This window comes from Lampetra planeri, chromosome 60, assembly GCF_965212315.1.
Source record: "Lampetra planeri chromosome 60, kcLamPlan1.2.h2, whole genome shotgun sequence".
In the NCBI taxonomy this organism is placed as follows: Eukaryota; Metazoa; Chordata; class Hyperoartia; order Petromyzontiformes; family Petromyzontidae; genus Lampetra; species Lampetra planeri.
In genome coordinates, this window is record NC_136166.1 from 2,217,919 (window position 1) to 2,245,829 (window position 27,911).

General features: G+C 49.8%; 1 protein-coding gene and 7 non-coding genes across 8 annotated transcripts in view; 7 read left to right on the forward strand and 1 right to left on the reverse strand.

The window, feature by feature from the left end:
* LOC144736301 (serine/threonine-protein kinase PLK4-like) overlaps window positions 1-12,815 on the reverse strand; it is a 48,061-nt gene extending 35,246 nt beyond the window's left edge. Inside the window, exons 1-4 of the mRNA XM_078618948.1 lie at window positions 12,523-12,815; window positions 4,740-4,835; window positions 4,183-4,278; window positions 2,609-2,723 (exon numbers count right to left, since the gene is read on the reverse strand). Coding sequence (XP_078475074.1) covers window positions 2,609-2,723; window positions 4,183-4,278; window positions 4,740-4,835; window positions 12,523-12,555 — 340 coding nt within the window. The 5' untranslated portion in view covers window positions 12,556-12,815. The remainder of the gene's footprint in view (window positions 1-2,608; window positions 2,724-4,182; window positions 4,279-4,739; window positions 4,836-12,522) is intronic.
* A 3,406-nt stretch (window positions 12,816-16,221) lies between these two features.
* On the forward strand, window positions 16,222-16,303 carry TRNAS-AGA (transfer RNA serine (anticodon AGA)). The gene has a single exon. It is a non-coding gene; the product is annotated as a tRNA-Ser (tRNA).
* Window positions 16,304-23,746: 7,443 nt separating this feature from the next.
* On the forward strand, window positions 23,747-23,828 carry TRNAL-AAG (transfer RNA leucine (anticodon AAG)). Its single transcript has one exon. It is a non-coding gene; the product is annotated as a tRNA-Leu (tRNA).
* A 335-nt stretch (window positions 23,829-24,163) lies between these two features.
* Window positions 24,164-24,250, forward strand: TRNAL-UAG (transfer RNA leucine (anticodon UAG)). The gene has a single exon. It is a non-coding gene; the product is annotated as a tRNA-Leu (tRNA).
* Window positions 24,251-24,580: 330 nt separating this feature from the next.
* Window positions 24,581-24,662, forward strand: TRNAL-AAG (transfer RNA leucine (anticodon AAG)). Its single transcript has one exon. It is a non-coding gene; the product is annotated as a tRNA-Leu (tRNA).
* Window positions 24,663-25,414: 752 nt separating this feature from the next.
* Window positions 25,415-25,496, forward strand: TRNAL-AAG (transfer RNA leucine (anticodon AAG)). The gene has a single exon. It is a non-coding gene; the product is annotated as a tRNA-Leu (tRNA).
* Window positions 25,497-25,830: 334 nt separating this feature from the next.
* Window positions 25,831-25,912, forward strand: TRNAL-AAG (transfer RNA leucine (anticodon AAG)). The gene has a single exon. It is a non-coding gene; the product is annotated as a tRNA-Leu (tRNA).
* Window positions 25,913-26,663: 751 nt separating this feature from the next.
* TRNAL-AAG (transfer RNA leucine (anticodon AAG)) lies at window positions 26,664-26,745 on the forward strand. Its single transcript has one exon. It is a non-coding gene; the product is annotated as a tRNA-Leu (tRNA).
* Window positions 26,746-27,911: the final 1,166 nt, after the last annotated feature.

Sequence of the window (27,911 nt, forward strand, 5' to 3'; positions counted from 1 at the left end):
CTCATTAAAATGCAAATCAATGTATAACATTTTTGACATGCGTTTTTCTGGATGTGTGTTGTTGTTATTCTGTCTCTCACTGTTCAAAAAAACCTACCATTAAAATTATAGACTGATCGTTTCTTTGTCAGTGGGCAAACGTACAAAATCAGCAGGGGATCAAATACTTTTTTCCCACACTGTACATGTGAGTTTGATTTATAATATCAGGGTTCCTCTCTCACCAACTCTGATTTTAAAATCTAGATTAAAAACTCATTTCTCTTTAGAACTGATTTTTTGTGTTTAGCTTGTTGTCCTTCCCCCGCACGATTAGCTACATACGGTGCAAAATAAGTTCAACGTACATACCTACATACGTGGAGAGGTATGGTCAAACAACCCACGTTTATTAACATTGTGGGAAGGCTTTCATCTTGCATTGAATTGGTAAAGTGTGGCATATTTTATACAGCCCAGTGCCACCTATCCCTTCACCAACTTGCCCTGTTGGTCACGTGGGTTGGTTAAATATACTTCACCATGCTGGTCATCCGTTCCAGTCAATGCACCTTTACGTAATTGTGCCACACATCGACGGTCAGTTAAAACAAACACGTAGGCATGTATTGTCATTATTTGGCGCAGCAGCGGTATTAATTATTTTAACTTATCTTCTACATATATAAAAGGGACATTTGTGATTATGTGTGTCTGTTCAAAATGTTTAGCGTACTTCCCGACATGCAACAAACTTTAAATTTACCATGTGGGTACATTCCAGACTGTACACCATGCAACAATTAAAAAAATAGACTTTGGTTATTTTGGGGGGGGCGGGGCGCAAAAATGCATATTTTTTGCATGGTAAGTGAGCTGTGACGTCACATATGTCATGTGACCCGCGCATGCGTAGTGCTTCGCGCGCTGCGCTACGAACCCAGCGACCCGAGTTCGATTCCCGCTCACGGCCACCACCGGTGACGATTATTTGAACCGGTCCTGGGCCTCCCCTAGGTCGAATCAGCCTCAAACGAGTAACTGCTGTGGTGTGTGAACATCGCCACTGGGGGGACAAAGGCGGCCGGGCGTGGTGCGGGAATTGAACCCACACGCCCAAAGAGGCTGGGCACGAAATCCAGCAGCTCCTTACATCGCTTTGGCCTCACCACCTGACTAGGGATGTGGCAGCAGTCATGACTCACAGCACAGGACATCTGTGCCATCCAGCGGGTGTGCAGACAGATGGTTCGCTTGAACAGGGCGTTGTTTATTTGTGGATAGAAAGAGATTGAACAATTGATAGGGTACATAAAAAATAACTAAATTATACCTTCTTTAAAAAAGATTATCCCATGAAAGACTTGGACAAACCTTTTATTTCAATTTCACACAACAACAAAAATCCCTTCATCAAATCGCTGCCAGATGTAGGCCTCTCCACACGGTGTAATTAGAGTTGGTGAGAGGGGGCCACTCAATATTTCTTGCCACTTGCTATAGCCAGGGCCATGAATCAGAACCCAGGTCCCCAGGTTAATAGCGCAAGCACGCTAACTCACTGGGTCACACCAACCCCAACATAAATAATGTATGCATTTGTCATTTACCTCCCATGTTATCCATTCCTGTTGTGCTATTGGCAACGTGCCATGAGAGGAAATGTCAATTTGGATTTTGTGCAGGGACGGGTAAAAGCGTCATCATAGACAATGACCCCGTGTAAGTGGATGTCACGGAGCCACATCTGAGACCCCTGCAAGTGATCTCTGGTCCACAAACGTAGAGGGAAACGCTGTTGCACGAAATTAGCCAAATATGAAAAATTACCTTCAAGTTACTTAATTAGGATTACATAAAGCAGCGGTTCTCAACCGATTACCCCCTTGCCTGACCCAACATGGTTCTCACATATAAATGTATGAATAATGAACATCATCAATATTTTAACCAATTGTCAATTTTGTGAGGTATCCTAACTAGCGAGTAATTGAAAGCGGATAAAACTAAAAATCAACGGATGCTCTGCATGCGTGATGTAACGTGCTCGCGCTCGCTGGTTACTCTTGAAAATCGACATTGTTTATGATCAATGGGTTGAGAAAGGTCTTTAATATCTTTACAGGTTACCATATCGATTTTAATCTTATCGTAGTTATTTTTTTTGGCAGGTTCATACGTGATTATCACCAATGGCTCTCATTTATGATATAATTTCACGCATAAATCACCTCACGTACCCCCCTGGGACAGTGCCACGTACGTTATGGATTTCAATGTTATAATAATTATTTTATATTTGGCAGATTCATACATGATTATTCACCAATCGTTCTCATGTATGATATTTCACACATGTACAAATCATCTCACGTACCCCCTGGGACATTGCCACGTAACCCCCAGGGATCCACGTACCCCCGGTTGAGTACCACTGACAACAGAGCAAACATCCGCCCCCATACTGCGAAACCACTGCAGGCAAATGTCTGTGAAACGCAGCACCTGTGCCTTGTGAGAATAACGCAAAATGCCAAATGTACGAAATCGTGAATTGATCATAATCGGGGAAAAATGCGGAAATCCTCGTGTACACGCGCCCCCACCCTCCCCCGTGAGTGTGGGCCACCTTGCTCCTCGGTGAAGGGGCGGCCTTGATTCTTGAGGTAGCGGCTCATCTCCCCGTTGTGACACATCTCCAGCACCAGGTACACGTAGTTGTCATCCTCGAAGCAGCCATACATCTGCGGACACGCGACGCCACTCCCGTCATCAACCAGGGGATAGACGAGACCACATCGGTCGTCGCTCGGCTCCCAAGCATTCATGCGGCCACGCAGTGAAAAGCCATATTATCCGTCCGTGGTTCTGCGATCTATTGGATATCTGTGAAAAAAGCGCTTCATCGCTCATCAGATTCCTCCAGTACAAATAAATATTTAGATTCTGTCACTATTAACCACGGTAGCCTAATCGTTCTGGGAAAAAAAATACCTCACGTCATCAATGTGTTTGTTTTTAGCAGATGAGTGGCACTACATGCCAAAAAGTTCAGGTCTATGAACTGTGATATCGCTAAGCACGTGACATGTACACACACAAAGTTTGGCACACAAGTGACGACATCACATTTATCCCCTCCATTTAAGACTGTTGCCGGAGTATTTTTCCACAAAAATTGTTGTCGCCTCGATAATGCTAGTTGCAATTAATGGCAAAAGTTGCACTTGAATTGTAAATGTTGTGGGTTTACTCTTCAACACACAAGCGGTATGCTGAGCTAGTAACTATTTGGCACATTTTGTTTAAGTGACAAACCTTACTAATTGGCTGTGTTGAGTGCTGGCGGGTTTAACGACGCATTTATATTTACGCAATCTAACCCAAAAACCTCTGTTATGGATGCACACACAAGATCTCTATCTGAATTGAATCTAATTCATATTCACAGTGCACCTTCACTCAAGGCACACTCATCGGACCCTTGAAGCGACTAAACGACTTGAAATGGTTTTTGAAAGCAGTTTAATTTGTGAATTCGGGAAGACCCATCACTGTTCCATAGCAGGTCCCGAGGAACAGAGTTTCAGAATTAGAATGTTTATTTATACTGCAGGAGGAATCAGATGAGCTATGAAGCTCTTTTTTCACAGATGTCCAGTGGGGCGGTAGCGCATCTGGGCGTTGGCATAATTGTCGAGAGGACAGCTGGGGCAACTGTACCAGGGCCCACTCACTGGAGGGGCCGAGGCGCCAGGCCACTGCAGCCCATGCCAATCACGCTATCGTATTACACACTACAAAGTTGTTGCCACAAACGGACCACGACACCTTTGCTGATCTCGTCAAGGAGCATGAGCCACCGTCACGCGGACTGCGGCCGTCTGGAATGCTCTTCCTTCCAATAATAGCCACGGGGAGCTATGCACTTTTACATCTACAGTGAAATCCCATTTCTTTATAACCGCTTGTTGTGTTTAGTTTGTTGTCCTTCCCCCACACCTCCGATTACCACGGTTGGTTATGTATGGTGCGAAAGAAGTTCGACATACATACATCTGGGTTTGTCCCATACCTCCTGGCAGTGAGCCTTTGCTACTTTACCTGGTCTCAAAGCGCGTGCACCTAACCTGGTTCAAGTGCCATGGTGGTGGCAGTTCTCCATTGAGCGGTGAGCAGTGTCTGCTGTGCGCGTACACCCACCTCCAAGATGGCGGGATGCTTGAGCTGGGAGTGGATCTCCACTTCGGCGCGGACGCGATCCACCATGCCTGCCCTCCGCATCGCCTGCTTGTCAATCTGAGACACCAGCATCCACTCAAACGACGTACGGAGCAATTCACGCCGATCTAAGCCCTAAGTTAAACCCAAAAACTAATTTTATTCTACCAGTTTGGGCTCGCTGAGCTACACAGGTTATTTAAGAAGCGGCGTGATAGCCCAACGAAAGTTTCTAGCAGGCGAATGCCCTAAACGCATGTCTCTATGAACGAAAATAAACATCACCCGTGTCGCATGCATTGTGTGTGGCGCCGGTGGTAAAGCTCGGCGTCTCTGCAGTGGGAAAAACACGAAACCTCCCCCCTGCCTCTTGGCCCATGAAGGCCGAGCCCAGTATGGCCCCGGCGCGGTTCGGTTACACCAGTGGAAGACGAGGTGAAAGCCACGTCGCCACCACCAACGCCCCTTGAATTGCTTGTCTGCCTGTAGTGATGCTCGTCTGCCTGTAGAGATGCTTGTTTGTCTGTAGTGATGCTCACCATCTTGATGGCCACCTCGATGCCCGTGTGGCAGGAGCGTGCGCGGTACACGCACGCGAATGAACCCTTTCCCAGGAGGTTCATCACCTGAAAGTCCTGTGAGAAAAGATAGTTGCATTAACGAGGCGAGGACTCAACGGAGCAGGCTCGATACGGTATAATTTGCGAGCGTGGGCCTTTGCAACAAGAAAAAAAGTAAGAAAAATCACGTGTACACATGGATTCGGGCAATGTTTTAGATTTAAACCTGCCTGTGTCCCCGAGAGGATGTTACTTAATTCGCGCCGACAATCGTGACACTCACGGCAGTATATTCATGAAGGGCTGTATATTAGATTCCAATAAATATACATTTTTTAAATATTTTTGCCATTGTATTCCAATAGCGACATCGGTATCTTTGTCACGAGAGAAACCATCCATTCGTTAGCTCTCACACAGTAAGCAGCGCATCACCCCTGTTAGAGATACCTGCAAGTGACCTCTTATCCTCACACACTAGGGGGCGCACATTGTTGCCCAATATGTACGTATGAATTGTGAATTTATTCTTCACCGTACGTAAGCCAACCGTGCCCATCGGCGGTGCAGTGTTGAGTCTATGGGTAGTGTTAAGTCTATGGGTAGTGTTGAGTCTATAGGCAGTGTTGAGTTGTATGGGTAGTGTTAGCCTATGGGTAGTGTTAGTCTATGTATGTATGTTGCACTTCTTTCACACCGTACGTAGCCAACCGTGCTAATCGGAGGTGTGGGGTCAGGACAACCAACACACAAAAAACACTTCTAAAGAGAAGTGAGTTTTCAATCGAGACTTCAACTGGAGAGGGAATATTGGTCACATGTCAGTGAAACCAGATTGCACAATTCTCAGTTGGCCTTTTAAGAGAATGTTCCCAGGCGGCGATGGGACAACGGAGCTCGTGAAGCAGGAAAAAAATGCTGCCAGAAATTTTCGGCCGCCGGCTTTCTCCACGCGAAATCCCAGAGAGCAACATGAGCTTTTATGCTGAAGTTTGGTTCGTGTTGGTGGGATCATTCATACCGGAGTTCGCGTGCCCACCCTTTCGCCCCAATCACAGATTGACAGAGCCGTGGCAAAGCAATTGTACAGCCACACTCCGCGTATGATGAGCGGCACAAGCCGGTGACAGCAAAAACATTGTATGGTACTTATACTTCCCCCCTGTCATCACCAACCCGCACCGACCAGCATGGTGAAGTATGGTCAATCAACTCCCACGACCTACACGGCGTGGAAAAACCCTCATCCTGGATTGGCTAAGGACTGGACGTACATATATACGCGTGCTAAAACAGACCTATGTTGTGATTGCATGTAGATATACCGTATTTGATCATTCCCAATTGACAGCAGAAACATGTAGTTTATAGAGAGAGGTAATCATGGACAGAGGGAAATAAAAAGGTCTTGGGCCTGGCATTGAGGAGAAGCAGGGAGTCGACAGCAAAGTGAACTGGGGAGAAGGGACTGCCCACGATTCTGCGTCGATTGTTTAACACTGCGGGTGAACACCAGAAGCAGAATATTTATTTTAGAAATATAGCGGCCTCTCAGGCACTCTTCTTCATTGTGTAGTGACACAGCGCCGACTACTGTCCAGCAGCGGCAACTGTGGTGGACAGTTAGCGCAAATGCCGTCGAGCATATACACGGTGTGTGTGTACCGGCAGGGCGGAGGAAATGGGGCAAGGGTCCCGGAAGACCTCATCGGGAAAGCCCCTGGAACCCGCTGGTGGGTTCGAGAAGGGAGGTGCGGCCAGGGCAGAGCCAAGCCACGCTGAGTAGAATAAAAGCAGCGGAGAGCGAGGAGCTCTGGGCGGCTGGTTCTGGGAGTGGACTCGTCTCGCCATCGTTATCGTCTTCACTGCCTTCATCGCTGCCGCCTTCACTCGATAATTGCGCGGCCTGAGAGTTGTTGGCTGTCTCGGTCAATGCCGTCGGTACAATGCGGTTAGTGTTGTATCTAGGCTGGGCTGTACGGCAATGGGAGCGAGAGGGAGGCGATCCTGTGTGGACGGTCGAAGGGTGTTACAATAAAAGAAGGCGCCTCCTGCAACTACCTCGTCTCCGACTTGTGCTACACTACAATTGCAAGGCCCGCGGGCCACTGACGGCCCCTGATGGCCTTTTAGTGCGGCCCCTGACATGCGGCCCCTGACAAAACACAAAAGTGAAAACACCCCCCCCCTCCCCCGATCATCATCGTGCTGCTGTCAAACCTCACTGGTTTAAAATGTGTGGCGGCCCTCACACTGATGTTGTCTTAACGGCGAAAGTGCCCCCCTCCCCCTTAAAATGAGTGAAGAACACTGATCTAAGGGATAGAGAGGACACGTGAAACAATTACACAACTTAAATAGTAGAACAAATTTACGCACTTTATATATTCACTGCTGGACGGAGAGCCTTATCAAGCCATGGAAGTTTCTTGACCATACTTCACCATGGCGAGCTCGGAGGTCCGGACCGGTTCAGTATCACTCGGGAATCAAACTTAGATCGCCGGGTTCTTAATGAAGTGTGCCACCACCACTCCACCACTCGACCTATAATACCGTATACATACTATATAAATAATTATATGAAACGGACTAAAAATTCTAAATCCCTGCCACTTTGCCCACACGGCCCCATTACCTGCAGTCATGACTCACAGCACTTGACATCTGTGCCATTCAGTGATTGTGCGGGCAGATGGTTTGCTTGAATAACGCGTTGTTTATTTGAGGATATAAAGAGATTGGATATTTGAATGGGTAGATAAAAACTAAATTATACCTTGTTCAAAAAAGGTAATCCCATTCAAAACCTGGGCAAAAACCGTAGACAGTATTTAAATACTCAACGCAACCCATTAGCCATGCTCAATCTATTGCTGGATGAAGGCCTCTCCAACCCATGGCGCATCTCTCACAAACCTTTAAACTAAACTGTTTTTATTTTATTTTACCAGGTAAGGCTCAGCTATGTAGCCCTTTTTCAGAAGCGACCTGGTCACAACATATAGCTCAACGAAGTGGCTTATCACGTGAAAATGTATAGCAGCCAAATACGCACGTAGATTCTAAATGTGGAGGGAAAAAGCGGAAGACCCGAGAAAAATCCACGCAACCACGGGGAGAGAGAACACACAAAATCCAAATATACAGGCGTCAGGGTGAGGGTCGGGATCGAACCCACGACCTCTTCCATACCAGGCGAGGGAGTTAACATCTCGCCACCGTGGTGCCCCAAATGTAATAATCCACCAATCACCGGCACATCAGGTGTGGACATATGTGAAGCTACTGGAAATCTGTGAAATAGAGCTTCATAGCTCATCGGATTTCTCCAGAAGAAATACAGATTTTGATTTAAAAAATAAAGATTCTGATTTATTCAATGAAACATAGAGAGGCATTTGTCAATGCACTGCTAGATTAATGAACGATTACCCCACACTGTCGGTTGTGGAAGATGCGTGAATATGCATCACCACACTGACCAAAGGCATATTGTAAAGGGGTGGTCCAGGATATTACTTGCACACTGAATGTATCCACGGCCGGGAATCGAACTCAGGCCACCGGGTTTCTTAACAAGCTGCAATTTTCAAACTGCGCCACGGAGGCAATTGTGCCCGCAGGGAATTCACCGTAGGAAAGCCATCCCATGGATAATTATAATCACCGCCGGGTGGGAGGTTTCCACGGAGAGATGAAAGCTTGGACAGGTGTACATCAAGTAGCCTGGACAGACGCCAACTCCACGGCAGATGGTGAAGGTGGTGGTGGTAGTGTTAGGAGGGGAGGGTTTGGGGATGGGACCATGTGTGTGGGCGTAAGGGGGAGGGGTTAGAGGGTGGGGGGGGGTCTGCAGCCAAGGCGGGCTCAGTGGCGCGATTCCTGCCGGCCGCGGTTACCCTGCGACACCACGAGAGGGCGCTTTAGCTCCACTATAAACTATACTGTATTTGTATTCTTGGTTCTTTCGGTAAAGTGACGTAGAAGGGAAATAATAAAATAATACAAATATGAAACAATCAAATTCTCACGACGTTTTGACTGCAACACAAGCAATCATGATTAGGTGTGAAATCCACAGCAAGAAAATTTGATTATTGCTTGTGTTGCAGTCGAAACGTCGTGAGAATTTGTATTGTTTAATATTTGTATTATTTTATTATTTCCCTTCTACGTGACTTTACCGAAAGAACCAAGAATATGAATCCCTGCAGTCACGAAAGCTTTAAATCAAAATTTTTTTTATTTTTGTTAAATCTAGATTTGAAGTTTCTATATATATTTTAATGTACCAGGAAAGGCCCATGAGCAATAAAATAGCTCTTTTTTCAGAAGTGTACCTGGCCTATCGCAAATAATTAGCTCTACGAAGTGGATTATCACGTGTGCAAATGTACAGCAGTCGCCAAATGCTCTAAACGCGTGACGTTGATTCTAAACGTGGATGGGGAATGAACGGAGGACCCGGAGGAAAAAATCCACGCGACCAACAGGGAGAGGGAGACACGAAAACTACAAATTTCCAGCAGGCATCGTCAGGGTCGTGGATCGAACCCACGACCTCCTTCATACCAGGCGAGGGAGTTCACATCTCCTAGCCACAGCGGCTAAACATTAATATCCCATGCAAATCGCATGAACTGGATCGTAATTCACTGCAGCTCTCGAACTCAAGTCAGGAGCGCGTCACATGCACAATGCCTGTGATGCCACCACATCTCGCAATCGCTTCCTTCCCTCACACACAGGGTGATCCATATATAGATGCCCCATTCATTTAAAACGCCCCTCTCTCCTAATACCTTCTCAGCAGCTAATTGCATAGTGTTAAAGCGATGGCTGCATACTTAACAGTGTTAAATATGCAATATATGTCTTGAGTTTTGTGGTAAACGTGCAGATACTTTTAATTCACATTTTTTAAAATAGATCTAAAACGGATGAGCCAACCGCCATTTCAAACTCGATTGTGGATAGACTCGGCCAATCATCTTTCCACGGGTCGTTAAAATAGCTACCGCATTGTTGGGAACCGTGCGGCACGGCAGACTGGTACCCGTGATAGGAACGTGGAATTTCCTGGACTCGTTAGACGCTTTGACCTAACCAGTAAAAGTCATTCAACCGTACGAGAGCTCGAAAAGTTTCATAGTCTACATGACCTCAGCTACAAAGTAATTTAATTTAAAACAATTATCATTATCACTGCAATTTACAATCAGCAATGTAGTGTAGCACGACTGACCTACAATCAGAAGATTTTCAGTTAAAATCGCGACTGTGGGGTTAAATAATGTTTTTCTCTTAAACTTGATGGAATTAGAACTGTAAATGCCATAGGAATGTGGAATTTCCATTTTATGGGCATTGCATTTTTTTTTGCTGCCAAATGATGTGGACCAAATCTTACAAAGACTTCATTACGAATGGGTGTAGAGGTGGCCAGGTGGATCAAGGGGTAAGAGACATTGAGGCGGAACCGCTGTAGAGCCTGGGTTGGATCGAACCCCAGATTCAGACCGCCCTAGGATGAAGCGATGTTCTGAAATGTACTCAATCCGGTCACAAATGACGACACGGAAATCCATCTCTTAAAAGGCCAACTGAGAATTGTGCAATCTGGTTTCACTGACATGTGACCAATATTCCCTCTCCAGTTGAAGTCTCGATTGAAAACTCACTTCTCTTTAGAACTGATTTTGTGTGTGTTGGGTTGTCCTGAGCCCGCACCTCCGATTAGCACGGTTGGCTACGTACCGTGCGAAAGAAGTCCAACACACATACGTACACATTGGGTGACAATGTGCGCCCCCTGGAATTAGTTCTGCGATTCTCTAACACGGGGCGATGCACTGCTTACTGTGAGATACAACGATTATTGACGGGTTCTCTCATTTAAACAAATATACCGATATCACCTGTGAAACAGAACGGCAAAATATCTATATAACAAAAAATTTGCACGCACAAAATTGTCCAACATTACAAGGTAAACGTATTGGAGTCTAATAGACAGTACAGCCCTTCCTTAATCTACTGCTGGATGAAAGCTTCTGCACGTGGTTGCAGTAAAATTGAGGGGGGAGGGGGGGGGCAGTAACCATACTTCACCACGCTGGTCAGTGTGGGATGATGAAGGGGATCGGGGTGTGCTAGGACCAGTTTTAATATCACTCGCCACTGATGTTAGCCGTGGTCGAGAATCGAACTCAGATTCGCCGGATGATATAACGCAGTGCTCTATAAACCACTGCGCAACCCCCACACCACACCACCCCACACCACCCCACACCCCACTACCCTACACCCCACCACCCCACCACCCCATACACCACACCCCACCACCCCACACCCCACCACCCCACATACCACACCCCACCACCCCACCACCTCACACCCCACACCCCACCACCCCACACCCACCACCCCACCACCCATCACCCCACCGCCTCACACCCCACCACCCCACCACCCTACACCCCATCACCCCACACCCCACCACCCCACCACCCCACCACCCCACACCCCACCACCCCACCACCCCACACCCCATCACCCCACCACCTCACACCCCACCACCCCACCATCCTATACCCCATCACCCCACACCCCACCACCCCACACCCCACTACCCCACACCCCACCACCCCACCACCTCACACCCCACCACCCCACCATCCTATACCCCATCACCCCACACCCCACCACCCCACACCCCACCACCCCACCACCCCACACCCCACACCCCACTACCCCACACCCCACCACCCCACACCACCCCACACCCCACACCCCACTACCCTACACCCCACCACCCCACACAACACACCCCACCACCCCACATACCACACCCCACCACCCCACCACCTCACCCCCCAAACCCCACCACCCCACACCCACCACCCCACACCCCACCACCCATCACCCCACCGCCTCACACCCCACCACCCTACACCCCATCACCCCACACCCCACCACCCCACACCCCACCACCCCACACCCCACCACCCCACACCCCACCACCCCACACCCCACCACCCTACCACCCCACCACCCCACACCCCATCACCCCACCACCTCACACCCCACCACTCCACACCCCACCACCCCACACCCCACCACCCCACACCCCACCACCCCACCACCCCACACCCCACCACCTCACACCCCACCACCCCACCATCCTATACCCCATCACCCCACACCCCACCACCCCACATCCCACCACCCCACACCCCACCACCCCACCACCCCACACCCCACCACCCCACCACCCCACACCCCACCACCCCACCTGCATTCACACAAACCGTCTCAACTGTAGGACACAGGTAAGATTTTTTTTAAAGCATATTTTTACACTCGATTATAGTGCATTCAACAGTACCGAAGCCGCTGGCATAGCCATCCGTTTCAATTAATAATTACGTTACCAAGTGAATATTCAAGCCACAGTACAATTTATGACAGGCATGAATTAATGTCACTCTCATAACCTGCAATGCCCTTTAATTTAACACGCAGCTTACTCGGCACAAGATGAAGACGCAAATCTGCAAAATGACTCCTTGAAATGCGTGTTGTGCAAATCACTGATACAATCGATAACTAAATGTCAATCTAAAACATTGTCATTGATTGATTTTAAAGTAGCATTGCGGTACACATTTTCATTAAAAAAATATATCAAACATAGAACAGCGTCCCTTTTGCCAACAGTGAAAAACATTCGCATCACCATCAACTAAAATCGTCTTACCTCGATCTTATCTCCAATAGAACTTGATGCCATTGAGCTTTACCGATGTATTATTATTCTATTTCGAAGAAAGTAAAATTTTCACAATCACAAGCAATACCTGCATGTGCTCTAGAAACGAATAATATTACGTCGCTATTATTATTATTTATCACGTTAAAATGACCATCGTTCAATAACACTTTCCACGTTCGTACACAATTTCTCACTCCATTCTCAATACGAATGTTCGACGGATCGATCGCAGTCTTCCCTTGGCCGCAACACGGCAGAGCGCGTGGCCTCTCCGTTCCACCCCGGGGCAGCGTTCCGACCAATCGCAACGAAGACCACGCCCCCCCTGGGAGAGGCCACGCCCCCGCGGCAAAGACCACGCCCCCCGCAGCGAGGACCACGCCCCCCGGGGTGCAGCCACACCCCTAACGGGGAGAGGACACGCCCCCCCTGAGAGAGGCCACGCGCCAGCGTTGCCGCGACGACGGACGCCGACCGCTCGGCGTGACGCCACTTCCGGGCGCTGCGAAGCTCGGGTTTGGCGCCACCCGTTTGGGGTTCTTTGGTTTCAGGGCACCCGGGGGTGGGGGGGTGTGTGGGGTGTGGGGTGGGGGGTGTGTGGGGTGTGGGGTGTGGGGGTGGGGGGTGTGTGGGGTGGGGGTGTGTGGGGTGTGGGTTGGGGGGTGTGGGGTGTGGGGGTGGGGGGTGTGAGGGGTGGGGGGTGTGAGGGGTGGGGGTGTGTGGGTGGGGGGTGTGAGGGGTGGGGGGTGTGTGGGTGGGGGGTGTGTGGGTGGGGGGTGTGAGGGGTGGGGGTGTGTGGGTAGGGGGTGTGTGGTGTGAGGGGTGGGGGGGTTGGAGGTGTGAGGGGTGTGTGGGGTGTGAGGGGTCGGTGGGTGGGGGTGTGTGGGGGTGTGAGGGGTGTTCTGGGTGGGGGGTGTGAGGGGTGATCGGTGGGGGTGTGTGGGTGGGGGGTGTGAGGGGTGTGTGGGGTGGGGGTGTGAGGGGTGTTCGGGGTGTGTAGGGTGGGGGGTGTGTGGGGGTGGGGGGTGTGCGGGGTGGGGGTGTGTGGGGTGGGAGGTGTGGGGGGGGGGGTGTGAGGGTGTAGTGGGTGTGAGTGGTGGGGGTTGTATGGACCGGGGTGTGAGGCGGTCAAGATCGGTCCTCTGTGCAGGAGGAGGAGGCTCGTGAAGGACGCCGCCGCCGCTGCTGCTGCTGGGCAGTTGGAGGCAGTCGCCCCTCCAGCAATAACGGAGGACAGAGGCGCGACGCTCACAACAACGAGCGATGTGATGCTGCTGATGATGATGATGCTGCTGCTGCTGATGATGCTGCTGATGATACTGCTGCTGATGTTGCTGCTACTGATGCATCTGCCAGTCATCTCAGTCAGCCAACCCATGGTACCTGCAGGGTCTATCCCGAGACCTCCTGTCAGCGAGCATATGACACTTCACGTGGCCTGAAAGTGCACCTGGCTTGGCACAGGCGCCGTGGTGACGTCACAGTCACTTCGTGGCATCACAGTGTGGGGGAGCGGTGGTGCAGCGGTTAGAGCGCTGCGCTATCAGAATCAGAATATTAATTACTGGAAGAATCCGATGAGCTCGAAAGCAATTTTTCACCGAACGTTACAACAAACACAAAAATACGTTAGGAGTGCAAAGTCTAGGAAAGAAACAAAATCACTATAAAAAGATACAAATAAAACTAAATAATGTTGATCTGACCAGGTAAAGCCCACTGAGATGTTAGCTTTTCTATTAGCTACGAACCCAGCGACCCGAGTTCCATTCCTGTCCACGGCCAGCACCAGAGACGACTATCTGAAGTTGTCCTTGGGACTCCCCTAGGTCGGCTCAGCCTCAAATGAGTACCTGGTGCGGTGTGTAGTAAACATCGCCACTGGGGAGACAGAGGCGGCCGTGCGTGGTGTTGGCCAACCACCCCCTCGCGTGCTGTGCCGGCCTTCATAGGTGCTGGATAACAGCACTTGCCCCAACGGTCTGTTAAGGCTTTACGGGGGATCTTTGTTTTGCTTTTTTTGAGTGTGAGGGTTGTGGGTGTGCGGGATGAGTGGTGGGGTGAGTGGGGGTGAGGGGAGGAAGGTGGATTATATATTTTTTTTAAATTAAAAAAACACGTGATGTTTTCAGAAATGACCCTTCTTCAATACACTGTTAATTGTGCAAATCTACCAAGGAAGGACTTGTGGCTGCACCTCAGAGCTCTACATTCTCCCTGACCTGTCCAGTGTGCCACAGATAATTCTGGGCTCGGATTGGCCTGTTCAGCCATCTGCGCACTCATCAGAACCCAACAAAATGACAAACGTGCCATGGTCATCATCAACTTGATGGACGAACAAGAAGAGAATTGTGCATTGCACCACTGGCAACGCAGCATCGCTATGTTTTTGTATTCTCACAGTTGCTGAGCATAGGTCGAGAACACTAAGCGGCCAACAACAAACAGCATGGTTCACGGTATAATGCAAAACACAAAATATTTATTGCGTCTTAGTATCACAAACTCGCACCCTCATCGAACAGAGTGGGGGGGGGGGGGTTGGGGGGGTCCTTGCCAATTGATTATGGCATTTCGCCAGCAGATCTTCCACGAAATTGCTCATGGTCTCACCCTCAATTGCATTCACTGCACAAACCATGGCAGCAGATGCACAAATGGAAAACTCTCCAATAGTAGTGTGCGACTGCGGTCATCCAGAACAGAGAACGTACAACGCATGACGACGCCATGCCCTGATCCACAAATACGAAGGAGGCATCACGGCAAAGGTATACTCCGCTTGCTCCTGACGCGGTTATCTGGCTTGACCACCTGAATGTGAAATTGTTAGTTATTGCTCTGCATCTACATCAAGCCATGCGAAACAAGAAAGTCAAGCAAGCCTCATGTTTCAGATGAGACACTGTGTCTCGACACCGATCCAGCTGGCTTGTATTGAACCAATGCTGCTGATATTGTGCAAACTCCAAGAAGACCGTATGCTTCACGGGAAGTATAACGAAAACTATGATTTGTTTGTGTGGAGACAAACAGTCCCTTAAAACCAGGTAGCTTGGCCGAGCTTTCTAAGGCGCTGAATTAAAGCTTCACTGTCAACAAATGTTTTAGTATTAAACACCACCTGCAAAATATGTTTTTTAGCGACTGCACTATTTAAAATAATTTCACGACAAGCTACTGGTGAGGATGCCCATTGGCCATTTCTGGTAGTGCTTCTACCAACGACCTTTTTACGGAATGACGAACTGAAAAATGTGTTTCAGCCACGAAGCTTTTAATACAACTTTAACACTAGCTATTGGTGTTGATGCCCATTTGCGATTTCTGGTGTTACATTTAGCAACCAGGTAGCATGGCCATGCGGTCAAAGGTGCTGGATTTAGGCTGCAGTCTCGTCAGAAGCGTGGGTTCAAATACATTGCTGCCAAAATGTAGTTAAATATAAAACACAACCTGCAAGATATGCGTTTAACCTCTACGCTATTAAGACAATTTCACGACAAGCTGCTGATGAGGATGCCATTGGCCATTTCTGCTAGTGCCTCTATCAACGACCTTCTTTTTATGGAATGACGAACTGAAAAATGTCTTTCAGCTGCAAAGCTTTTAAAACAACTTTAACACTAGCTATCGGTGATGATGCCCATTTGCGATTTCTGTTGCTCCTGTCAACAGCCAGGTAGCGTGGCCGAGCGGTCTAAGGCGCTGGATTAGAGCTCCAGTCTCTTTGGAGCCGTGGGATCAAATCCCACCGCTGCCAAATCTTGTTTTACGTAAAAAAAACCTGCAAAATATGTTTGTTAGTTTCTACACAATTAAAATAATTTCACCACCAGCTACTGTTGAGGATGCCCATTGGCCATTTCAGGTAGTGCTTCTACCAACTGTCTTCTTTTTATTGAATGACGATCTTAAAAATGTGTTTCAGCCACGAAGCTTTTAAAATAACTTTCACACTAGCTATTGGTGTTGATGCCCATTTGCGATTTCTGGTGTTACATTTAGCAACCAGGTAGCGTGGCCGAGCGGTCTAAGGCGCTGGGAATTAGGTGCCAGTCTATTAGGAGGCGTGGGTTCAAATCCCGCTGCTGCCAAATCTTGTTTTATGTCAAACCCAACCTGCAAAAATATTTGTTTTAGCTTCGACACAATTAAAATCATTTCACGACAAGCTCCTGGTGATGATGCCCATTGGCCATTTCTGGTAGAGCTTCTAACATATGGGTAAAGGGGCCGGGTGGACGTTGGTGCCGAATTAAGTCTCCGCTTTCTTTGGAGGTGTGGGTTCAAATCCCGCCGGTACCAACTGTCTTTTTTTACGTAATGATGACCTTAAAAATGTGTTTCAGCCACGACGCTTTTAATACAATTTGCCCACTAGCTATAGGTGATTATGCCCCTTTGCGATTTCTGTTTGCTGCTGTCAACGACCAGGTAGCGTGGCCGAGCGGTCTAAGGTGCTGGATTAAGGCTCCAGTCTCTTTGGAGGCGTCGGTTCAAAACCCACCTCTGTCAATTCTTGTTTTACGTGTAATAAAGGTCCTGGAATCCTGTCTTTATTTATCTTTCGTTCACAACACTCCCATCTTACTCCTGCATGCTGGTGATAGACAGCTTGGCCTCACCCTCTGTTAGTGTTGGCCGTCTCCACCCCTTTTAATACCCGGGTCACGTGGTACCTTTCCACCAATCCTGGTACCCTCTATGGAATCTTCTAGACTCCATCGTCAAGGACCACGCCCCTGACTCGTCCCCCCATTGGCTGTGGCTAAAGCCAGCAGAACCAATCTTCTACTTATAGATGTCACCTTCCCATTACGTCAGGGCCACGCCCCTAGACCTCCCCCCATTGGCTATGGGCCAGGACCGGCAGAGCCAATCATCGTAACGAGGTGTGATCCATCAGCAACCCGGATATATCCTCACATTACATCACCCCCCCCCCCCCCGTGTAAAAAGAGTGACAGCCCGAATCCCTTTTAATAACATCTTAGGGCGTTTGAATGTTTTAATTCCTCTGCGCCAATGTGCAGAGGAATTAAAACATTAAAACAACAGACATACATTAGGGCGCCCCTGTAGCGCAGTAACATCAGGGTTACAGACCGCAAGGAAAACAGTATTAGCGAAATGGGAGAGACTTCGACCGCGTACGCGACGCCGGACCCTCTCCTCCCCTCGCGCGTAGTTCCCTCGCTGACTGTTCAGCAGGAGGTGGTTGCAGTGGAGAAGAAGAATAATTTTTGGTTTCCATTGTGTCTGGGACAGGCTCCGTTGGAGGTGGAACGTCCGGGGTCTCGTCGTCCTTCAAAACCTGTGCATCTGCGGGGGGTAAAACACAGCCCTGCTGGGGATCAATCGGCGAGGCAAGTGGCACATTCGGCACGCCAGACCCCGGCAGGTCAACAAGTGGGGATGAAGGACCAGCACGCGGGTCAACATAGGGCTTGAGCCGCGACGAATGAACATACCAACGACGTTGGCCGTACTGGATGCGAACACTCTGGGGATTCCGAATGTCCACCAGCCTCACAGGCCCCCGCCAAGGCCTGTGCAGTTTAGGGGACGTACCCACTGGCACCTGAGGGCAATGGAGCCATGCCATATCGCCCACCGACCAAGCATGTCAGTTCGCGATCGATGCGCATACCTCTCGTTCCTTGCCTGCGTACGGGCCGTCGCACATCTGGCGGCCTCTCGCGCCTCCGTAACCCATTTAAGCGAGTCCCGCACATGGTCAGGCAAGGAAGGGGACGGTTGTTTCCCCGCTGCACCAAGTTGCACATCAATCGGGGGTACATTCTCATGGCCATACATCAGGAAAAATGGCGAATATCCTGTGGACGCGTGCGGAACCATGTGGTATGCCGCCAGGACGCCCGGTATGTGCAAGTCCCAATCGGTTTGTTTTTCACTCACCATGTGGCAAAGCATGGCCGAAAGGGTGCGGTTAAATCGTTCCACCATGCCATCCGTTTGCAGATAGTAAGGGGAAGTGCGGATTTTCTTTCTACCCAAGGCAGAGGACACGTCTTTGAGCAATTTAGAGGAGAAGTTACGTCCTTGATCCATGAGCAGCCCTTCGGGTGCTCCTTTATCCATGACGTACCCTTTGAAGAAAGCCTCGGTGATGGATGAGGCCGTTCGGTCAGACAGAGGCCAGGCCATAGGCCAGCGAGAAAAGTATTCGACCCCGACCAAAAGGTATTTATTTCCCCTAGCCGATGGAGGGAACGGGCCCAGGATATCCAGAGCAATCAGCTCATTAATACGGGACACCTCGATCAATCATAGGGGCGGGACATAATTTTGACGTGGCGGTTTCCACTTCGCACAATCATGGCATGACCGGATAAAGTTAGTGACATCCGCTGTCATGCCTGGCCAAAAGAAATCCTGCTGCATCGCGGCCAATGTTTTCTGCACGCCAAGGTGCATCGGCTTGTCGGCGTGCAGCACGCGGATCAGATTGTGGCGAAGGGACGTCGGCACAACCAGGCGCGAACGGTCCGACAACCCATCCGTACACATCAGTAATCCCGCCTGGCCCCGAAACAACTGCCATTTCCATCCTGCCAAATGAGATCTCGGTTTCCCGACCAATTCCAGCAGTGGAGCCAAAGAGGCATCAGCCTCTTGCTCGCATAGCCACACCGAGTGTGGCAATTGCAGCGTATTGTCGGCGCCAACGGGTACATCCTGGCCTTCATTCTTTGACATCGCCCCCATGACCGGACAGGGTGGGGTAGGCAGCACCGCACAGCGTTGCATACCCGTCAGACAGGCGCAGGGAGGAGTCGCGGGCAACCTAGAGAGAGCGTCCGCGTTGCCATGGCGAGTACCCTTGCGGTACATGATATTGAAGGAAAACTCCTGCAGCGATTCTAACCACCGAGCCAATTGACCGGCGGTTGTTCCAATTTCAAAGAATATTGCAAGGCAGCATGGTCAGTGTGCACGAGGAATTTCCTTCCATACAGGTACGGCCGGTACTGGTGAACAAAATGGACGATTGCCAGCAATTCCCGTCGCATCACGCAATAGCGCATCTTGGCAGGAGACAGAACCCTGCTGCCGTATGCCACCACTCGCTCGACCCCGTCTTTCCGTTGCGACAAAACGGCCCCTATGCCGATGCCACTAGCATCTGTGTCAAGGATGAATGGCTGGGAAAAGTCTGGGTAGTCGAGTGTTGGAGCGGTGGCCAGGCGATCCCGGAGAGATTGAAAAGAGCGCTCCTCTTCCGGGCCCCATTTAAATCTCTGATTCTTCCCTGTCCGAACATGCAGCGGCTTAGCCAGCGTCGCGAAATTCTTAACAAATCGGCGATAGTAGGATGCGAACCCTATAAACCACCATACGCCGCCCACTGAAGTGGGCGTGGGCCACTCTCGGACACACGACGTTTTCTGAGGGTCCGTGGACACAACGTCAGAGCTGACGATGTGTCCCAGGTAGCGGACAGATCGTTGCAAAAGGTGGCACTTCCTTGGCTTAAATTTAAGGTCAGCCGACCGCATCCTCTGAAAGACAGTCTCCAGTCGTTGGAGGTGTTCTTCGAAGGTGCGACTGAATACGATGATATCGTCCAAATATATGAGGCACGTTTCCCACTGCACCCCGCTAGCACCAGTTCCATCAGGCATTGGAACGTCGCCGGTGCTGCATTCAAACCCATAGGTAGGCGGTTAAACTCAAAGAGGCCCTACGGCGTGCGGAACGCCGTTTTCGGTCTGGACGCGTGATCGAGGGGAAGCTGCCAAAACCCAGATGGCAGGTCGAGGGTAGAAAAGAAATTTGCCCCCGACAAAGCGTCCAACGAGTCGTCCATCCGTGGCAAGGGGTATGCGTCCGCCACGGATATCTTATTTAATCGGCGGAAGTCTACACAAAACCTCGTTCCACCATCCTTCTTTTTAACCAACACCACCGGTGCGCCCCAAGGACTGTTGGACGGCAAAATTATATCGGCCGCCAACATGTCGTCCACCGCGCCATGCACGTGTTCCCTTTCTGCAGGGCTCATGCGATGCGGGTGCATACAAATCGGTCCCGCCACACCGGTGTCGATATGATGCAACAAGAGCGAGGTATGGCCCAAATCCAAATCGTTTTTACTGAAAACGTCAGCGTACTCCGACAATAGTGAATGCAAGGTGCTCCGCTGCATGGCCGACAAGGACGTATTTTCCCCGCACAATTCGTCCGAACGATCAGATCGTGGCACACCAGCGGCCATTTTTGTGGGTTGGTCGCTCTCAAAGCTGGTGAAATCGGTAGTGGCGTGAGCCAACACCGAGCCAGCCGGGACGACGACCCGGTCTGGGCCTCCATTTAACACTTGTATAAACGGGGCCTGACCAGGCCGAACGATAGTTTGAGCCGCCACTAGGGAAAAGGTTTTTGCTACAGAGTTCGACGGGGACAACAACACACCCTTCGCATCGTCCGCGGCTTCCAACCGCTTTCGATAACGCAGCGGAATAGGCATTTGTGAGCCTGATGGTACTTCTACCGTGACAGCAACAATCGCATTAACAGCGTTTCCTGGGGGTGAACGGCCCAGCAGGGACGGTAGGAAGGACATTCTACGGCCCCCTGGCATTTCCAAGCAACCTTGATCGACGAGTATTTTAACGGGCATCCGACAAAGGAAATCAGTGCCCAATAAGCATGGGACAGCCAATGAACGCGAGATCAAAACTGGTCCCACTGCGGTGATATTCCCTATAGCAATGCGCACATCTACTCGCCCCAAAATAAACATGCTACCCCCATTCGCAGCAACGCATGTGTAGAGGTGTTATTGTGTATGGGCGCGGATGGCTAACAAACACAGGGGGCGTGGTTAGGGCCGTACACAGAGGAGGTGCTCACACCGACATCCGCACCTGCATCCCCCATGGGCCCCTCCCGGGGGCCGAGTACTATAAAAGGTGGTGAGCCGGAGGGCTCGAGGTCGGGGTATCAGCTTTAACCAGCGAAGACCGAAGACCAGCTAGCATAGGCCCCGGAGCTCCCCTGGCTCGCTGTCCTTGTCAGGGCCGACCAGGGCAAGCCGGTGGCGTGGCCCCGAGAGCCCAGACTCAGGGTGCCGGGATCCCAGCTTGACCAGGGCTGGGATAGGTAGCCTCCCTTAGCTCCGTAGTGGAGGACTTGGGCTTAGGTTAGCGGGGTTAGATGTTGTGTCTCCCTGTTAGCTGAGTAAAGGGGCGTTAACCCCTTAAGTACTGTGTGTACCCGCTACTGTACACAAGTTGGTGTTAATAAATAAGTGTGCCTCCGATCCCGTCGTCAAGCCTCCTGAATACTTACTACACATGTGTAGTGGTGATACGCGCTGGTAGTAAGGATCGTGGGGTAGCGCGTGGTGATTGGCTGTGTGTTGGTGACGCGCGCTGACAGTGATGGATCGTGTGGCAGCGCGTGGGGATTGGTTATGTGTGCTGGCAAAAGAAGGGATCGTGTGGCAGCGTGTGATGATTGGTCGGTTAGGGTGGGTGCTCGCATCACGGTCCGCATAGGCTCCATCTCCTTGGAGCGGAGGGTTATATAAGGCGGTGCGCGCGGGAGCTCGAGGAGAAGTTGGTGACCAGTGAAGACGGAAGACGGAGGAGGAAGAGATAGGGCCCTGAGACACCTAGTCCCGCTGTCCTTGTAAGGACCGGGGCCCTGTGTGGCTCAGAGGCGGGACCTTGGGACCCGGGGGCCGGACGTCCGTGTGAGGACCGGGCCACGGGACCCAGTGGTCGTGATCCGTATCCAAGCTGGGGTGGGTCTAGAGGTTCCCCCGGATGCTACGGGGCTGGAATGCCCGTGTGTGTGTAGCCGGGTGGAACGTGTAGCGTGAGCAGTAGTTACCACCCGTGTCAGGTGGAACGTGTAGCGTGAGCAGTAGTTACCACCCGTGTCAGGTGGAACGTGTAGCGTGAGCTCTAGTGTCAACACGTGTTATTGTGACAACCCAAGTGTGAATAAAGTGTGCTACCCGTCAAGTGGTTTCCCGCCGTAGTTTACTATACTTCACATGCATCGTTAGCCGGTCGGATAGGAGATGAAAAATAACATCGGAAATGATGGTTGCAGACGCGCCAGTGTCTACCAAAATACGGACATCGATCCCATCGATAGTACCCCGTACCGTCGAGGACCCCGACGCGGCTGCCACCACCCTTGGAGGCAATTTTTTCCATTGTGTAACCGAGTGTGGCATCGACCCAGGTGACCCACAATTCCCTTCAGGAGTGCAAACATGGGTGCGAGTGGATGCGTGATGTGTCAAGACCTGCCGGGTGTCCGATATGTGCCGACTTGCCCAAGGGTGCCGTGGATCCGCGTCCGGTAGAGGAGATGGAAGTCGGCCCGACGGGAGCTGAGGAGGTTGAAGTCGGCAGCGGCAATCCCGGGCGAAATGGCCTCGTCGGCCACACTTGAAAAATGTGGCCGCCGCCGCCCGGCGGTCGGTCGCCCTGGTCCCCGCTCGTGGATGTCCGGCCCCATCACGCTGCTCGCGTGGCCGGCGTTTCGGGACCCAGCGAGGAACGTCTGCCATCACCTCGTCATCGCTGGAGTCGTTGGAGCCGTGGACGATACGACGTGGGGCCCATCCCAACGGTGGCCCGTCTATCTCAGGATCTCCCGTCCATGCAGCCATCCGGTCCCAGCGTTTGAGGTTGAACTTGGCGTCCAAACAGCGCGCCGCCCATCGAGACGTTAGCGGTTCGTGGCTGCACACCGGTAATGATATGTTAAGTTCCTGGGACAACTCAATCATTCTAGAAAGGATGAGAGGATTCAGGAGATCGGCTGACGAATCGGGTAGGCGGCCATGGCAAACGCCAACAGTGCCCCTCGGTAGGCCAAGGGCGATTCATCCGCTCCTCGACGCCGCTGCATGAATTTCCTGTTTTAGCTTCAACACAATTAAAATAATTTCACGACAAGCTCCTGGTGATGATGCCCATTGGCCATTTTTGGAAGCGCTTCAAACGTATTGGTAAAGGGGCCGGGTGGACGTTTGTGCCGAATTAAGTCTCTGCATTCTTTGGAGGTTTGGGTTCAAATCCCGCCGGTATCAACTGCCTTTTTTACGGAATGACGAACTTAAAAAGGTGTTTCAGCCACGACTCTTTTAATACAATTTTCCCACTAGCTATTGGTGATGATGCCTCTTTGCGATTTCTGTTGCTGCTGTCCATGACCAGGTAGCGTGGCCGAGCGGTCTAAGGCGCTGGATTAAGGCTCCAGTCTCTTTGGAGGCGTGGGTTCAAATCCCACCGCTGCCAAATCGTGTTTTATGTAAAACACAACCTGCAAAATATTTGTTTTAGCTTCGACACAATTAAAATCATTTCACGACAAGCTCCTGGTGATGATGCCCATTGGCCATTTCTGGAAGCGCTTCGAACGTATTGGTAAAGGGCCGGGTGGACGTTTGTGCCGAATTAAGTCTCTGCATTCTTTGGAGGTTTGGGTTCAAATCCCGCCGGTATCAACTGCCTTTTTTACGGAATGACGAACTTAAAAATGTGTTTCAGCCACGACGCTTTTAATACAATTTTCCCACTAGCTATTGGTGATGATGCCTCTTTGCGATTTCTGTTGCCGCTGTCAATGACCAGGTAGCGTGGCCGAGCGGTCTAAGGCGCTGGATTTAGGCTCCAGTCTCTTTGGAGGCGTGGGTTCAAATCCCACCACTCCAAAATCTTGTTTTATGTAAAACACAACCTGCAAAATATTTGTTTTAGCTTCGACACAATTGAAATCATTTCACGACAAGCTCCTGGTGATGATGCCCATTGGCCATTTCTGGAAGCGCTCGAACATATTAGTAAAGGGGCCGGGTGGACGTTGGTGCCGAATTAAGTCTCTGCATTCTTTGGAGGTTTGGGTTCAAATCCCGCCGGTATCAACTGCCTTTTTTACGGAATGACGAACTTAAAAAGGTGTTTCAGCCACGACGCTTTTAATACAATTTTCCCACTAGCTATTGGTGATGATGCCTCTTTGCGATTTCTGTTGCTGCTGTCAATGACCAGGTAGCGTGGCCGAGCGGTCTAAGGCGCTGGATTAAGGCTCCAGTCTCTTTGGAGGCGTGGGTTCAAATCCCACCGCTGCCAAATCTTGTTTTATGTAAAACACAACCTGCAAAATATTTGTTTTTGCTTCGACACAATTAAAATCATTTCACGACAAGCTCCTGGTGATGATGCCTATTGGCCATTTCTGGAAGCGCTTCGAACGTATTGGTAAAGGGCCGGGTGGACGTTTGTGCCGAATTAAGTCTCTGCATTCTTTAGAGGTTTGGGTTCAAATCCCGCCGGTACCAACTGCCTTTTTTTACGTAATGACGACCTTAAAATGTGTTTCAGCCACGACTCTTTGAATACAATTTTCCCACTAGTCATTGGTGATGATGCCCCTTTGCGATTTCTGTTGCTGCTGTCAATTACCAGGTAGCGTGGCCGAGCGGTCTAAGGCGCTGGAATAAGGCTCCACTCTCTTTGGAGGCGTGGGTTCAAATCCCACCGCTGCCAAATCTTGTTTTATGTAAAACACAACCTGCAAAATATTTGTTTTAGCTTCGACACAATTGAAATCATTTCACGACAAGCTCCTGGTGATGATGCCCATTGGCCATTTCTGGAAGCGCTTCGAACGTATTGGTAAAGGGCCGGGTGGACGTTTGTGCCGAATTAAGTCTCTGCATTCTTTGGAGGTTTGGGTTTAAATCCCGCCGGTACCAACTGCCTTTTTTTACGTAATGGCGACCTTAAAATGTGTTTCAGCCACGACTCTTTGAATACAATTTTCCCACTAGCTTTTTATGACAATGCCCCTTTGCGATTTCTGTTTCTGCTGTCAATGACCAGGTAGCGTGGCCGAGCGGTCTAAGGTGCTGGATTAAGGCTCCAGTCTCTTTGGAGGCGTGGGTTCAAATCCCACCGCTGCCAAATCTTGTTTTATGTAAAACACAACCTGCAAAATATTTGTTTTAGCTTCGACACAATTGAAATCATTTCACGACAAGCTCCTGGTGATGATGCCCATTGGCCATTTCTGGAAGTGCTCGAACATATTGGCAAGGGGCCGGGTGGTCGTTGGTGCCGAATTAAGTCTCTGCATTCTTTTGAGGTTTGGGTTCAAATCCCGCCGGTACCAACTGCCTTTTTTAAGGAATGACGAACTTAAAAATGTGTTTCAGCCACGACGCTTTTAATACAACTTTAACACTAGCTTTTTATGACAATGCCCCTTTGCGATTTCTGTTTCTGCTGTCAATGACCAGGTAGCGTGGCCGAGCGGTCTAAGGCGCTGGATTAAGGCTCCAGTCTCTTTGGAGGCGTGGGTTCAAATCCCACCGCTGCCAAATCTTGTTTTATGTAAAACACAACCTGCAAAATATTTGTTTTAGCTTCGACACAATTAAAATCATTTCACGACAAGCTCCTGGTGATGATGCCCATTGGCCATTTCTGGAAGCGCTTCGAACGTATTGGTAAAGGGCCGGGTGGACGTTTGTGCCGAATTAAGTCTCTGCATTCTTTAGAGGTTTGGGTTCAAATCCCGCCAGTACCAACTGCCTTTTTTTACGTAATGACGACCTTAAAATGTGTTTCAGCCACGACTCTTTGAATACAATTTTCCCACTAGTCATTGGTGATGATGCCCCTTTGCGATTTCTGTTGCTGCTGTCAATTACCAGGTAGCGTGGCCGAGCGGTCTAAGGCGCTGGAATAAGGCTCCACTCTCTTTGGAGGCGTGGGTTCAAATCCCACTGCTGCCAAATCTTGTTTTATGTAAAACATAACCTGCAAAATATTTGTTTTAGCTTCGACACAATTGAAATCATTTCACGACAAGCTCCTGGTGATGATGCCCATTGGCCATTTCTGGAAGCGCTCGAACATATTGGCAAACGGCCGGGTGGACGTTGGTGCCGAATTAAGTCTCTGCATTCTTTGGAGGTTTGGGTTCAAATCCCGCCGGTATCAACTGCCTTTTTTACGGAATGACGAACTTAAAAAGGTGTTTCAGCCACGACGCTTTTAATACAATTTTCCCACTAGCTATTGGTGATGATGCCTCTTTGCGATTTCTGTTGCTGCTGTCAACGACCAGGTAGCGTGGCCGAGCGGTCTAAGGCGCTGGATTAAGGCTCCAGTCTCTTTGGAGGCGTGGGTTCAAATCCCACCGCTGCCAAATCTTGTTTTATGTAAAACACAACCTGCAAAATATTTGTTTTAGCTTCAACACAATTAAAATCATTTCACGACAAGCTCCTGGTGATGATGCCCATTGGCCATTTCTGGAAGCGCTTCGAACGTATTGGTAAAGGGCCGGGTGGACGTTTGTGCCGAATTAAGTCTCTGCATTCTTTGGAGGTTTGGGTTTAAATCCCGCCGGTACCAACTGCCTTTTTTTACGTAATGACGACCTTAAAATGTGTTTCAGCCACGACTCTTTGAATACAATTTTCCCACTAGTCATTGGTGATGATGTCCCTTTGCGATTTCTGTTGCTGCTGTCAATTACCAGGTAGCGTGGCCGAGTGGTCTAAGGCGCTGGAATAAGGCTCCACTCTCTTTGGAGGCGTTGGTTCAAATCCCACCGCTGCCAAATCTTGTTTTATGTAAAACACAACCTGCAAAATATTTGTTTTAGCTTCGACACAATTGAAATAATTTCACGACAAGCTCCTGGTGATGATGCCCATTGGCCATTTCTGGAAGCGCTCGAACATATTGGTAAAGGGGCCGGGTGGTCGTTGGTGCCGAATTAAGTCTCTGCATTCTTTGGAGGTTTGGGTTCAAATTCCGCCGGTATCAACTGCCTTTTTTTACGTAATGAAGACCTTAAAATGTGTTTCAGCCACGACTCTTTGAATACAATTTTCCCACTAGTCATTGGTGATGATGCCCCTTTGCGATTTCTGTTGCTCCTGTCAATTACCAGGTAGCGTGGCCGAGCGGTCTAAGGCGCTGGAATAAGGCTCCACTCTCTTTGGAGGCGTGGGTTCAAATCCCACCGCTGCCAAATCTTGTTTTATGTAAAACACAACCTGCAAAATATTTGTTTTAGCTTCGACACAATTGAAATCATTTCACGACAAGCTCCTGGTGATGATGCCCATTGGCCATTTCTGGAAGCGCTCGAACATATTGGTAAAGGGGCCGGGTGGTCGTTGGTGCCGAATTAAGTCTCTGCATTCTTTTGAGGTTTGGGTTCAAATCCCGCCGGTACCAACAGCCTTTTTTAAGGAATGACGAACTTAAAAATGTGTTTCAGCCACGACGCTTTTAATACAACTTTAACACTAGCTTTTTATGACAATGCCCCTTTGCGATTTCTGTTTCTGCTGTCAATGA